A 14,956-nucleotide genomic window follows, 5' to 3' on the forward strand; every position below is an offset into this window, starting at 1 on the left:
TGCCTGTTAATTTAAATTAAATTAGCTTAGAAGTCGCTGTTACTCAGGGCCTTTAAAATAAAATAAAAAAAGACAATTCCTCAACATTTTTGTATCTGATAATACTATCAAAGTTAGATGGCCCTATAAAACTTAAAAAATATAGCAGACAATTGACCAAAACACTAGTTTGTTCCAAATCAAAACAAGCTAATGCCGCTGCCCCACCTCTTTTTTTATTAACCCCGGTGTTGTCCCTTTCAGCGTCCGTATATCACCCGATGGGAACATGTCCAATGGCGACGATAAGAGTAAATTAGCCCATCAACAAACATACAGGTACATCGTCATGTATGCACGACATTCACTAACATACGCACTCGTAAATATATACTTAAGTTTTTTTTTTATCAATAAATGGTTTGATGTCACATAGATTTCGTTGTTTTGTGACGTTGTTGTGGAAAGAGCAACCTGTATATAAAATTAAAAATATCTTAACAGAATTTTCGCACAGAAGTATGCATTGTCTTTTCATAACAACGTCACAAAATTATCTTCTAACGATACATAATCGTGCATGTTATTATTAATCACATATTACAACTATAAACGCAATCACGATCTAACAAAAAAAACACCTCTAAATACACTATAATAATATATAAAATATGTTAATTCTTTTTCATAATATAAAGTAAATTTTCTTCAGAGCCTTGACCCGATGTCAGTTCATTTACTCTCGTGAAATAACACAGAACACACCTACTTTTCGATATACCCTCCCAAAATATCGTATGTTACAACAAGAGCGGAACAATCAATCATTCTATTTAAATCACAGCTGGCAACACTGACTTATTGTTTGTGTTTCTACTTCAAAATTTAGATTCGATTTCCCGCGAAGGAATAAGATGGAAGAAAATTATAATTTCGATGAAGATTTTATTTGTCTTCAGATTCATCAATACCTCATAATCTATTACCTAACTATTAGAAAGATATATGTGTGATAAATGTAGGTACGATTTTTTCGGCACAGATAGTTAAAAGCATTTGTGTAAAATTAACGACTTCCGTTTGTGATTCTAACACGTAAACAGATTGAAATGAAATTAATACTTTTGGTAGATACATTTTTATTACATTTCCGTGCCCTTCATTATTTTATTTTTCAAGTCAATAGGCTTCTTCAACGTATTAGCTTTTTTCTTTTAAAAGGTCAGAAAAATAATTCCGTAAACAATTCTTAGAACTGCTTAAAAATACACTAAGAAATGCATCGAACGAACATTAAGTCATCGAACTCTCATACACTTACTCCATACATACTTCAATAAAAGTTCGTATTACTAATAGCATGCACGGTATCGTTTGTCAGTAAACACACTAATTGCAGTCTCCCGAACAACTTCCGACTGGGTGCAGTAACACGTTCACACTGCTAATATGAGTGTAATAATGACTATTTTCTAATGCCCGTTTGGTATTTTCTATTTAGTGTTTACTGTAGAAATTAGCGGGTTGTAAAGTGTGACTAGTTTCTGGGAGCAACTGATGTAACTTTTGGTATTAACTGTACGTAACTTTTGGTAGTAACTGTACTAATTTACACAAGTTTGAGTGTTATAACAGTAACTGGAAATCTAAAGCAATTGTGATACGAAATCTATGTGCCATTATACACTGTTTGATTTAATGGAAAAAATCTGACTATACGTTTGAAACATTCCAGACAATACAAAGAAGCCTTAAGACAGCAGCGTCAGCAAGACATTTACCGCCCCCGCACCGACCAGCCCTCCCCCGAGCTGGACTCCACCCCGCACTCCCAGACCCAGAGTCCCATCCACCAGATAACTTCCCACTCCCCAGTCAACGGATACAGCAGTAACGTATCACCTAGTCTATATAAAACCGCATCTTCCAATAGTAGTCTATCTAATACCTCATCCCCTAATATTTCCCAAGTGCCAAACTCCCCCCTCCTTCACTCCACTCCCCGAAGATTTCAGAATCAAACGACGAACGGCAACGGTGTTGTAGAGAAACAAGAAGAAAACAAAAGGCCTGTTCAAAAAGTTGTACCTTCTAGAAACGTGAATAGCAAGGTATACTCGACTGTCAACGGGAACGTGGAATACAACGGTCGGGTAAACGGTCAGACAGACGCATACATAAAGCCTACATCACCTACTAAGTCACCAACGAATACTATGGGGTACAACAGTTTAGGGAAGTCGAGTATACCGCGGCAAGTGAACGGTGACAATGCTAAGTTGTTGACGACCAGTGTGGCGTATTTGAAAGGTGCGGCCCCGAAGCCCCCGGGCAAGATGGCGTGGAATAAAGACGCTCCGGTGGACAAACTCAGCTTTACTATGAAGAGAGAGTTCGATAAGCAGAAGGAAGAACTGGATTTGCTGCAGCAGTTGAGATCTGTAAGTAAAAATTAACATGGGAATGTCTAGCATGTGTTTTTCAGTCTGGGTTTTTTTAACTAATAATTGGCGAGTGTTTTGCATTAACTAACCTACTCGTGAATTCAATACTTCAAGCTATACAAAACTACTATAAAGGTTTCCTGTACTTTCATCTACACGGTGCAAGTAGCTCGCGCATATTGAGGCACATGCGCAGTTTACATGCATGTTAAAAACGTGCGGCATGTGCCAAAGCAAAATATCCACTTGCATTTTGTCATTTGCGTGTATTAACTTGCTCCAGAGCTGCATACACCGTGTAGACGCACTCTTATGACACTGTCCCGCTACCAGCAACGCAGCAACCTAGTACCTACTTCGGCTACCTCTGACATCACATCCTTTTGTTGTACATTGTATATTTCAATAACTTCATAACATTAATTGAACAGCGCACCTATCCATTCCGATTTTAATACCTTATATTGTAGGTAGTACTTCTATTTTCTTACCATATAAAATATGACTTCTTCCCGCAGATCATCGAGACCCGTCTGAAGATGTCGCTGCCGGCACAGCTGGCGCCGGTGCTGTGTGACGGCGTGGTGCTGTGCCACCTCGCCAACCACGTGCGGCCCCGCTCCGTCGCCTCCGTGCACGTGCCCTCGCCTGCACAGGTACATAAACTATATAGGGTGTTATAGACACAATTAATGTTATGAATAATAGGTTTTAATTTCGCACTATAGAGGAAAAAGTCCAAATTTTTGAGGCCATGAATTGTACACACAGCGCAACTGAAACAAGTATAAAATAGGCACGTAAAAAAAATTGGTTATTTTGTTCAGATTTCGAGTATAGTTTACTCAAAGCTTGTTATCAGTTTGGGCGTCAGCAAAGACTGCCCTGTCACCTCACAGAATTTTCTACTATGTAAGTAAGAGTTCTTATATCTAATAATTAATTTGATCTATGATTGTTTCAGCCCAAGTTAACAATGGCGAGATGTAGACGAAACGTGGACAACTTCTTGGAAGCGTGTCGAAAAATTGGAGTTGAAGAGGTGAGTAATATTGCATAAATCATTTTATATTTATTTCATTTTAAAATTGTTTGATTTATTATTTTTTCACCATTTATTTCCGTTCACATTTTAACGCGATTTGAAGTGAAAGCAAACTGTGTTAAAGTGATAATTTCTATGAAAGTGAGCACTAACGTTGAATACCTGCCGTGTCAATTTCGAGTGTTGCAGGGTCTTGTAAAATATCCCTTGAAGCGACAGATTGTTGTAAATGAAACTAAGAGACGGGTGGCGTGTGTTGCAGGAGGTCATCTGTTCGGCCGAAGACATACTCGGCTGCCAACCGCCCGGCCTCACCCCACTCGCCCGCACCGTCGCCGCCCTCCTCACACACGCCACGCCGTCCGCAAGGGATATGCCCACTGACCCTTACCACTACGAAACTGACCAATCAGGCGAGTACTACGCCGACGACGCAGAAACTTCCATCGAAGTCAACTACTACCAAAGGCAGCTAAGAAGATACTCAGAAGAACGCTTCATTAGCAACTTCAACTTCTCCGATAACAACCAACATTACACCATCGATGAATCTGAAGAGTACCAAAACAGTGAGAACAATAACACTGACACGGCTAACGCACACTATTCACCAGTCTACGCGACCAGCGAGCTAAGGAATAGAGGACCGTATTACCAGACAAATAGAGTCCAATTCGTCACGCCCTTCTGCAAAGAGGACCACATACTAAGAAGCGAAAATTTTGAAATATACGACACTGATGAAGTTGATTTTCCTACAGAGTTATTAAGAGAAGAAGTGGATGCTGAAAGATATGATAGGGGCAAAATGAATCTCGATATACAGAACAATTTGAACAGTGTGATTTCTACTGAGACTGAAACTCCTAAGGAGGTTGAGAACAGAGTTCTATTCACTTGTCTATGCCTTGGCACTTTCTTTGTGTCGACCATTTTGCTAATCATGTACCCTTTGTAAACTTGTATTGGAAAATTTGTGATGTAATCTACCGTAATTTTTATACCTCAACTTTGCAATAACTTGATAAATAATTGTCATGCAGTGTAAACATTACTCAGAATATAGAAAAGGATGTCTTTTCAAGTTTCCCATACTAAGATATTAACCAATATTAAAGTGTGTATGGGACTAAAATATCCCATGGGAGACCGGATGCGTATTTAAACTATAGAGAAGAGAAAAATATTTAACCTTTGTGGTATGAAAAGTGATGGTGAAATATGTACATTTAATACATGATTAATTTTGAGGTTTTTCTACAACGGTCAAGATAAACTCAGTTGCCTTTAAGCACAGTCTGACTGTGAGTGGTCTGAAATCGAATTTTGAGGCTAGTTTTCTTTTTTATAATGATCTTAAAACCTAGAAGTCTGATAGGAATTGGGCTGTATTACGACGGATTTACACAATGGAATTTATATTTTCTTTATTTTATAGGTTCCAGTGAATTTGTTTTTGTTAGAATTTGATTGGTTTAGTGTTTATTTTTAATTGGTATAATTCCACTTGTTATAAGTTCATTCCGATTGGAGGCATTTAAATTTTTAATTAGTAGTTTTTTTATAATATTCTTTATACATTTTGCCAATTGGTTTGTTTATTGGTTGCTATTGTCGGCTATTTTTGCGTGTTTGATTTTTTGTATTATGTTTTGCAGACTGTAGTTACAAGGCGTCATGTTAAATATGCACTAATTGTATATTGATGTATAATACACGTTGACGTCATAAAGACAATACGTGCGCATACGCATGTATATTGTAAAAGCTATCTAACAGTTTGCAAAACTTTTATTTCCAAGATCTCATCGTTTGTTGTGTTGAAGAGTGATTTGCTACTAAGTATAGTTTTAGTATTATTTTTTCTTTATACTTTACGTAACGATGCAATGCAGTTATTAATGCAATTCTAATACATAGGATTTGTAATGTTAGGTAGTCTTTTTGCACCAAAATACAATACAATTTTACAAATAGATAGCACTCTTGACTTGTAAACATTGAAAGATGATATTGATATACCCGATTAAATAATAAGTGATTAAAAACCGTTTATAAGTGAAGATAAATAAATAAAGGAATTACCCATTGAAATTATTGTAGCAGATTAGCTAGTGTCTGATGTTTTGTGTGATTCGGTCCTTACAAATTATTAACTTATTGAGATAAAATATATCTACTCCAAGCTTGAAATATTTAACCTACTCTTTTGTTGCAGTATTGTATGCAAATACATATAAGTAACATTTTAAAAAATAAATATATAGCTGAATCACATAAAGCACCAGTTAAATATTTCAAAATTTAAGTACAATAAGAAACTGTTAAAACATTGGTGCATGAAGTATTATGAAGATGAAAAGGAATATGTATTAACTAATATAATATTATACTGATAACGTAGCTTAGCTGTTTACTCGGAATTTCTTATAAAATAAGAATTATATGCCTTAATCGAAACATCATATCGTTATTGTATTTTTAATGCAAAAGCTAGATTGGTTTTAGATAGAATTTGGGCGTGGTGCGTATTGCATTATACATAATATGGAATTGTTTAGGAATTAATTTAAAAAAGACGTGGCATTTAATGAGGATCAATTAGAATGGCAATTAGTCTTTTCAATTTTACAGCTATCTTTACTGTTTTTACAAATATTAATTATATTTTGGGATTAGGAGTGGAAGGGAGAGATAAGACAGATTGACAGTATGATCTACTGGTAATGATTTGACGGTGGCAGGGTATAGAAAAATTTGATTGCCTTTGATAAAAACTTTAGGGTGAGTATATGGTATGTAGGGATTGATTATGTCCAGCAAGACTGTAATACCCTTATTGCGGGTAAGTTTTGATGACCAAGTGAGAATTGAATTTGGAATTGTTCGAGTGAACTGCATTAGAAAATAAGACATTAAAAAAAGACAAATGCAATGCGTGCTGCGTCCCACGTAGGCAACTGTTTCTGTAGCGAGTAGTACTTAGTATTTTGAGGCTTTTTGCGTAACAATTTTACGAAAGATATAATATAAAAGACAAGTTATACAAGAATTCTTATACATAACCGATATTCCTTAACGACGCCAACCAAACAAAATTGATGCCAATAAGATCGTAAATGTTATTATATTTACATATAACAATGATGTTTTACGCATTTTAATTGTAACAGAATACGACAAGTTTAAAAGTATGTATTCTTGAAAAATACATAAAAAATATACAATTATGTATAATTAATTATTATATTATTGTAACCATTCCAAAGATGTGTTTGTAAAGACTGTAGCTTCTGTTTAACGTTTACATTATTTAAAACTTTCTAACGCTGGTTTACATTCTTCTTGCTGATTTTGTAACGTAATACACTCAAAATTACATATTTTCTAAAACAATATTTTGTTTTTAGGCGTATTGTTATCCGCAATTGGCAGACTTTTTGTCAAAAAAGCTTGCATAATTACAAATTGGATGCATAATACAACGTCAAACCAAGATGTTCATTCACCTGTTCCAGAAATAAAATTCATCTCGTGGAAATGCATTGTTAAATTCGCCCAAAAAATAAAGTATTGTTACACTATTATTTATCATAACTATTCTGGTCATAAGCTATTTGTATATGTGTGGTGTTTTCTTTCTACGCTTCTTAATATTAATCTTATTTTTGAGCTTTAAAGTCGCGAGTACAATGCTAACTATCAATAGTTATATGATTAAGAGATATTATTATAGATTCTAATATATAATTTAAAGGCTTATAGCGTACATATATTTATTAGCTTCTGGTGCTTGGGTACTTATTTACGTAGTTTATAGTGACTGGTTTTAGTATACCTTAAACCGCCTACTTTAGAATTTTGACCGATTTTTTTCTTGTGAATGAGGTAAAAAGGCCACTTTGTAACCTGAAGGTTGTTTGTAACTTTTTTTTTTGATAAATTCTTGCCAATGACAAAATATTAAAACCAGTCAAATATTCATATTCCAGTTATATTTAAATTACATTATAAGATGATTGGTTTATTATTTTCCTTTTTGAGTCTTTTTCTATTTTTTTTCTACTAAAATTCAGTATTATACTTTAGATGTAATTTGCATTTAATAACACGCATTTTTCACGTTCATAATGCACTTTGAGAGAGATTTCATTATGTTTATTCGAAACTACATAATATGGAAGTTTTTCGAAATATTTTCGGCTATTAGTCATAGTTTTACTGTAGGAAGAAAAATGTTTAAAGTGTACTTTTTTTTGTATGTACTTACAATGTTTCAACTAATTAAAGAAATAAATTTCTTATTGGCAACCTTTGTGTTTCATTTGTTACTGACTCCATTATATCTGTCATGAGAATATGATTTTAGTATGTCAAAAATATCGCCTAATAAATTTGATTGTTTTGTGTAATAAACAAACAATACTGCTAACATTTATACCAATCAATGGTAACGACTGTTATAAAAATTGAAACAAAATAACGTCTGGACCATTTAGCAATCAATGAACAAATATGTCCTCTCTTTCAGAAACTAATGTGCTGCGCAGCGGACGTCCTCGAAGGCAAAGGCACAGTCCAGGTAGCCATCACAGTGACAGAACTGCTCCGTCGCCACGCGGCCGCGCGGGCGTCGCCACACGCGGTGCCCAGCGCCACCTAGCGCCCGAAACTAGCACTCGCGCCCATGTCCGCGCTAACGCTGTAACGTGCTTGGGAGAGTGGTACCGTGTATAAATTGCATCTAGGATTTACAGAAATGAAGTCTTATGTAAAAGTATATGATTCGAAAGTTGTCTCCGATTTAGATGGTGGTTCGGTTGACTCAGGGGCTGAGCTTGCTTGCACGTTCAGCGCCATCTAGTGCTCGATACTCGCATTGCTGCCATGTTTTCAGACTTCCAGACTAATGTGTAGTGACATTAGTCTAAGGGAGTCGTAGGATTTAAAAATAGTCCAGAATTTACAGGAATTAAAAGTCACGTAACATCACGAATATGGAATAAATGGCATACGAACTTGTAATGCGTATAAATATGCGATTATGGAAATCTAAGTTATATTCCTATCTACAATTTTCTAGCGAATAGAATGAGTGATAGGGAATTTCTAGTTAAAAATTGAACTAACGAAATAAAGTAGCCAATTATTTGTAAGGAATGTCACGTTTCCTGTCAAATACTCGAACCAAATATAAAGGAACAAAATACATTATGTAGTCAAAAATAAACGATACAGAAGGAATGTACGATCATTATATTTTTTCAAGTTTCTAGATTTAAATCAATGGATTTGATATCCCCGAAAGAGCACTAAAATAATTCGCTCTACACTTGTAGTTAAAATAATAAAGAATTAGACTAGACTAAGCTCTCTCGATTTCCAAATAAAAGTTAAGCTCTAAAAAGCCATTAAAAACGAATGAGCAAACTTTACAATTGCTTTTCAAACATTGTTAAAGACAATTTAATATTAGCAATTAGCAATACTTGTTTATCAAACTTCTATAAATTGTGATGCACATGCACGAAATATTGCAGAAGGAAAAACACTGAAATAGTTGACACTAAAAACGCTCCACCGCAATACCAAGATACCTTTGCTTTTTAAGGAAAACGGAACTTTTTAAGAAAATATAGATGATTTGGTGGTTTGAACCAATCGATAACTGGGTCGTTTATAGTCAAGTCTACCGTTAAAAAAAATAAAAAGATCTAGGCATCAATCAATGGTGTCAACTTCCCAACACTGTATCTATGTAGTACGTAATATTTCACCGCAATAAAGGTGCTTTAAATAAAAATGCACAATACACGAATTTATTAGTGAATTTTCTACGATACATTTTACACAAGTTGAATAGGCCGCATAAGTAGACAATTGTTAAAACGTCTTTATTCGAAGTGCCTCTTTACACTCACGACCAAATTATTGACCATCTCACTGTTACTAAAAAATCGCTAGAGAAACCAGAATCTTAAATCCCAAGTGTTTCCGCTGAGTCAACTTTTTTGTTCGTAAGTGTAATATCATCTTTCTCCAAAGTAGGTTCTTGAAGTGTCTTAGCAAATTGGCATAGTCTGAATAGCACTCAAATTAGTACTGAAATGCACGGGCCTTATAAATGTTAGTTCGTACCTCGGTCGTCAATGAATAGTCCTAGGAAAGTTGAACCAAAAAAATATGAACAGGCATAGTTTCGAGATGTGAAAACTAAATTAGATAAATTATCTTGATGATTTTGTTTTATATTTTATGATATGAAATTGTTGTCAAGTCTTTTTAATGCAATAATAGAAAAAAATGTAGATGAAATCCACGAATCTCTTCTCTGCATTAGATTGCCTATAAAGTAAGGTTTCAATTTGAATGGACTTTATTACATACTCCATAATAAGTAGCAAAACAGCAATAAAGAACAATTGATTCTTCTATATGTTCTGGTATGAACTTGTTGGCTATGCGTAAGCGCAAGCTGAAGTCAATCTTGATAAATATCAAAGTTTCTAAGCAAAATACTGGTAGGATTTTCTCCATAACCTTGCGAGGGCCAGTTGTATGTGATTGTACCATAATTTGGGCTGTGCGTCTGTCATTAGAAGTAACTTAATTAGTCGCGAAGTAGAAGCTAGTAGAGCTATTAACACGGCCGTCAAATACTTAAGTAACTGAGATCGTTTCAATTCTGTAATCTTCGAAATTAGTGTAAGAACTGTCCCTATGTTATAGTGAATCCAGACTGTGTAATATGTTCTGTAACACGTATAATGTCCGAACCAAAACATTCAGACATTATTTATAGTCAAATAACTTTGCATCTCCGAAGTTAGCCATTAGATGCTTCATGCAAGCGTTCAAGCGTTTTGTTGGTACATTAAGACTCGGAAGTCACAAGTAGCCAACTTCAGACAAGCAAAGCTGTTCGATATAATTGTAGAGGTACTTCATACAGTAAACTGGTTGCATAACATGTTACACAGTTGCATTGTTGCACCATAGATTAAGAAAAATCGTGATAGAATGGGACGAGATTCTCGTTGTTTAGGAATTGTGTAAGGTTTTAAAATAAAAACTTTTTGGATTCTGAATAGACTCGTGTACTTGTGTGCAGTGATATAGTAAGGAATTTTTCTCGTATATTTTTCGACTTTTAGGATGAATTTTCATCGATCATAAGAATCATCTTGTCATCTTCATTTCGAAAGTCATTCTACAATGGATTTGATTAATTTGTCACATCAAATTAACCAATAGAAATACCGTAAATAAAGTTTAAAAATCTCAGGTTCATCAAACTTTACAAAAAGGTAAAAAAATCTCAAAAAAAGTTTTCATAAACCATTAATTTTCATCAAAAACAAAGAATTTGTAAATATTATTCACATATCCTTTTTACCACCGAATTCTAAACTATACGGAATTCTCCTAATACTCATATATAGGTATTATATATTCTAGTATATAAATTTTGTTCTCGTCACTTTTAAATATAGTCAATTCTCATTAATATAAGTCACAGTAACTATGTATAATATTACTTTTACTTTATAAGAAAATATTAGTGTTGTGTTTAGTATCTTTTGAATAATTTATCAGAAAGTAATGATTTATCATTGATTAGATTTTAATGCTTTCTTTTGTTTACAATAATATGAGGTGAGGTCTTGAAGGTATAAAACATATTTAGTTAACTAATTGATGTTTACAGAAGCCATATATTTCAATGATATTATGTTTACACTTTGCTTATTTACCTTATTTTCAGTTATGTACAACTATTACGATCTATTTTGCTGCAAATACCGGCTTTCCCATGATTTATAATTATATGGATTCAATCAATTTCTTATTAATAAAAAAATTGTAGATTTGGAATAAGAAAATATCCCTAGTGTGATTTTTTTACTTTATGTTGTTTAATTAAAAGAAATAGTATTTTTATTTTATGTCTAAGTTTACTTTTCACGTTGTGGTCATACTGCCAACTTAATCATTAAATATAATTATTGTGTGAACAACTCATACTATACGTAATAGCTTTTATTTCGCTCCTAGAGTTGTGTTACCACTGATTTGAAATTATATAGAAATTATTCATAAACTTTATAGTTAATATGCATTTTGTATTCATCACAACAGCGAACCGACATTATTGTTCTTAGTAATATCAGGTTTTATTCATAAGCGATACATTTTGAAAAATCAAAAAGGGTAGAAAAACGAGAAGGTATAGAGAAAATACTGAATATATATTTTTGTAGTATATTTCCAGATTGGTAGAAAATAGGCTATTTGGATGTTTCGATCCTGTTGCGGTAAAACTACCATGAAAAAACTTTCATTTTATTGAATTTACCTTAATGGTACGTTTTAGGATTTCTGCTAATATTTATAGTACATTGCAATCAGCATTAATGTATCGCAAAATGTATCGCTCATGTATAAATACCTGTATAATGGATTGTGTATAAAATAGTTGATAAGAATTACTACAGAACTGAATGTTAGAGTCGAGTCTTTGTCCTATTCAAAGATAATGTGCCAAAGACTAAGGTGAGGGATATTATTTTGATTGTAAAAATTAACATTTTTGTGTAATGCACTGGTCTCCTAGTTTAAGTACCTTTGATGTAGCAATATCTTATCATACACACATGTTTATATGTAGATAAAATAAAGGTATATACGTTTTCGAAATTATAATTCGATTTTTTATTTTACTGTCCACCCCTGTACGACAAAGCTACCATGAATATTGTTCTACTATCTATATTTTACAAAATACATTTTTGGACATGTGAAACCGGAGACAACGGTTTTGCGTTTACGTTTAGAGCGGTACTATGAGCGTTCTGAGTGATTAATTTTGCTCATCACGATACAAACAAAGTTTGATGTATGTAAATCAGCTATATCAATTACCGTACAAACCTAACAAGCCTACAAAACAGATTTACCTAGACTCCACACACAAACAAAGGTTTTACCCATCACAACCCACAACATCCTTACATTGCAAACAATTAACAAAAACCGTGTATTTATCAAAAACTTGCAAGTAATGCTGTGATTACCGTCGAGGCGGGGCGGTAATCGTTCGACGCTGACTCGCAAGTCGGGGCCACGCCTAGTGGCGCCGCGACCGTGTGTCGCTACCTTTATTTACGGTGTGGCTTTCAATTAGATCGTCGAATAGTTGGGAATAACAGATTGTTGAGAAGCTTGTATTTTCTTTTAGCTCAATAATTAGGTAATAGGTAAGCAGGGATGCGGCGCTACCGAAACTACCTCTACAGAAAACTACATGGGCACAATATATTTGGATCTGTTTGTCTTAAAAAAATGTAAGAAATACAAAATTCACTACTAAACTAATGAATCAATAAGGAAACTAACTAGGTACAAAAGTGGATATACTTTAAATAGGTATCTACTTTTTGTTTGTAAGGCTCACAAAATGGTTTGAATTTTGTGTCTGTTTCCCAACAGCTGCGGTAGATGGCGGTGCCTACATTAAAAAACGGATTCGCTGAAAGGCAGAAGAACTTATTAACTACGAACATTTTCACTTTTGGATTATTATTTTGAAAAGCAATTCCTACTATATAAATCTATATTTCTATTAACCTACATAGTTTAAAGTTTGGTATCTAGAGCGTCAGAGAGATTGAGAATGAATTTTCCAAACGGAACTACAAAAAACCTAACACCAGCTGCATTCACCTAATAACGATAACAAGAACGAAACTATCTATTTGAACTATATTAAAACAACAATAGAAAGGAAACAACGCTTTGTCGGAACCGACGCCATCAATCGGATTCATTGACTTTTACAAAAAACTTGGCTACAGCCAATAAAATCAACAGACATGGTTAATTTTACGGCGTCCATAGCTTTCTACTATTTACATTTACGAAAATCATCGTTCTTGTTTACAACTAATTAATTAGACGCCCACAAAGAACGCACTGTTCTGCTTTTTTTAATTGTCTTTGTTCCCGGAATGACGATGTTGTTTTATAATGGGACGCTCACAGTTTTGGGGTAAATCGAGCGGAAAATTGCTAACAATCGCCCTCGTATGGGGTGAAAAGGGACTGATGCATGCATTTATTAAAGTGTCTAATGGAATGGAGTTTCCTTGGTGTGTTGTAAAATCGAATTTTGATACGCATAGGTCGTACCTATCACTCAAGTTATAAGTAGATAGGAAGTTCAGAACACATCCACCTGAATATGATTTGGTTTGGTAGGGTGAATTTTTATTATTGAACAGTGCCATCAATGTGGCTTGTATCTTTTGGCCAATAGGTACAAGTACCTACCTACGTTTCAGAATAGCTGAGCAAAATGCTGCTTATAGGGTGAAGATACTAAAATGCTAAATAAGTTTGCTCCATGATAAGTTTTTACAACGGGAAAATTAAATACCTACCCATTTTTGCAATTTTGAGTGATAGCAACCATCCTTAGCTAGTTCTTAGTAAAAAATAAATAGAGCATTGAATTTTCAAGCGCTACTTGTAGGCACCTATTGTTTAAATCACAGGAAGTAGCGATAGTAAAAATACGCAGAACCTACCGACCTAACAAGCAGTAGGTAAGAAGTGTAAATGATTTTAGTTCTGTTGAGTTAAATGTTACCAGACCGTTGAACGACTAGGCACCTACCCACTTACAAACATCATTACTAATGTTATGTTGTCACTAAAACGATGCTCAATCATTGACTTTCAAAAGACTTCTTAGTGAAAGAACATCTTAGTGCTCCAATTCAACTCTACCTACACTACAGAATCCACTACAGTCGAGTAACGAGACATTTATTAAAATTCAATGATAATAAAACGACAATGCTACCCACATAGCTGACATCAAAATATTTTACAATAGTTGTAAATTCATAAAGTTATGTCTGTGGTTTCGAATAAAGTCGATGCGAGCACACAATTGTTTATTCATTCGATAGATGTGCAGATGTGAGGGTACTGGAACGCGTATTGTCGCATTACCACCATAGAGCGTTTGTAGGAACTCCATGGGTTCTTTTTATATGTAAATTGGGAACTATTTGAGCGTGACTTTCAGAAAATAAGGAATTTCCGTGTATACAGCTTTAGGAAGAAGGACCACTGCAAACTCATACTGCACCGATGATTCTATTAGAAAAGCTACACCATTAGGAGAAGAGACTAGACACTGTGACAATCAGCATCGGGCTGCACAGGTAGCAGATTTGAGGAGGTCATGTAAAACACTGAAACTTAGCGGCATCAGGTTACACAGGAAGCCGACTGACATATTTGGGAAAAGGCTACGTGGATGATACTGGAATCACTATCGTTATTTTAATGCTTAGGAGTTCCTAATTAACACATGGGCTGAACGAGATAATTAATTCACAACTCTTTCCTCTATCTATTGACCCTTTCAAATCCACAGACGACTAATATGTCCCAAACCTGTCTCATAAGAGCCTGGTCA

At 34.4% G+C, this 14,956-nt stretch overlaps 1 protein-coding gene across 3 annotated transcripts in view; it reads left to right on the top strand.

Annotated features, from left to right (window-relative positions):
* Window positions 1-12,171, top strand: part of LOC110371033 (leucine-rich repeat and calponin homology domain-containing protein) — a 54,350-nt gene extending 42,179 nt beyond the window's left edge. The window contains exons 7-11 of one of the 3 annotated variants that reach the window (XM_064035049.1): window positions 244-318; window positions 1,715-2,420; window positions 2,942-3,079; window positions 3,388-3,465; window positions 8,000-12,171. In XM_064035049.1, the coding sequence (XP_063891119.1) occupies window positions 244-318; window positions 1,715-2,420; window positions 2,942-3,079; window positions 3,388-3,465; window positions 8,000-8,131 (1,129 nt within the window). In that variant the 3' untranslated portion in view covers window positions 8,132-12,171. Of the gene's footprint in view, window positions 1-243; window positions 319-1,714; window positions 2,421-2,941; window positions 3,080-3,387; window positions 3,466-3,730; window positions 7,756-7,999 lie in introns of those variants that run through there. The other 2 variants (XM_064035048.1, XM_021327109.3) reach the window with 2 other exon arrangements.
* The last annotated feature ends 2,785 nt before the right edge of the window (window positions 12,172-14,956 follow it).

This window comes from Helicoverpa armigera, chromosome 6 (genome assembly GCF_030705265.1).
Source record: "Helicoverpa armigera isolate CAAS_96S chromosome 6, ASM3070526v1, whole genome shotgun sequence".
Lineage (NCBI taxonomy): Eukaryota > Metazoa > Arthropoda > Insecta > Lepidoptera > Noctuidae > Helicoverpa > Helicoverpa armigera.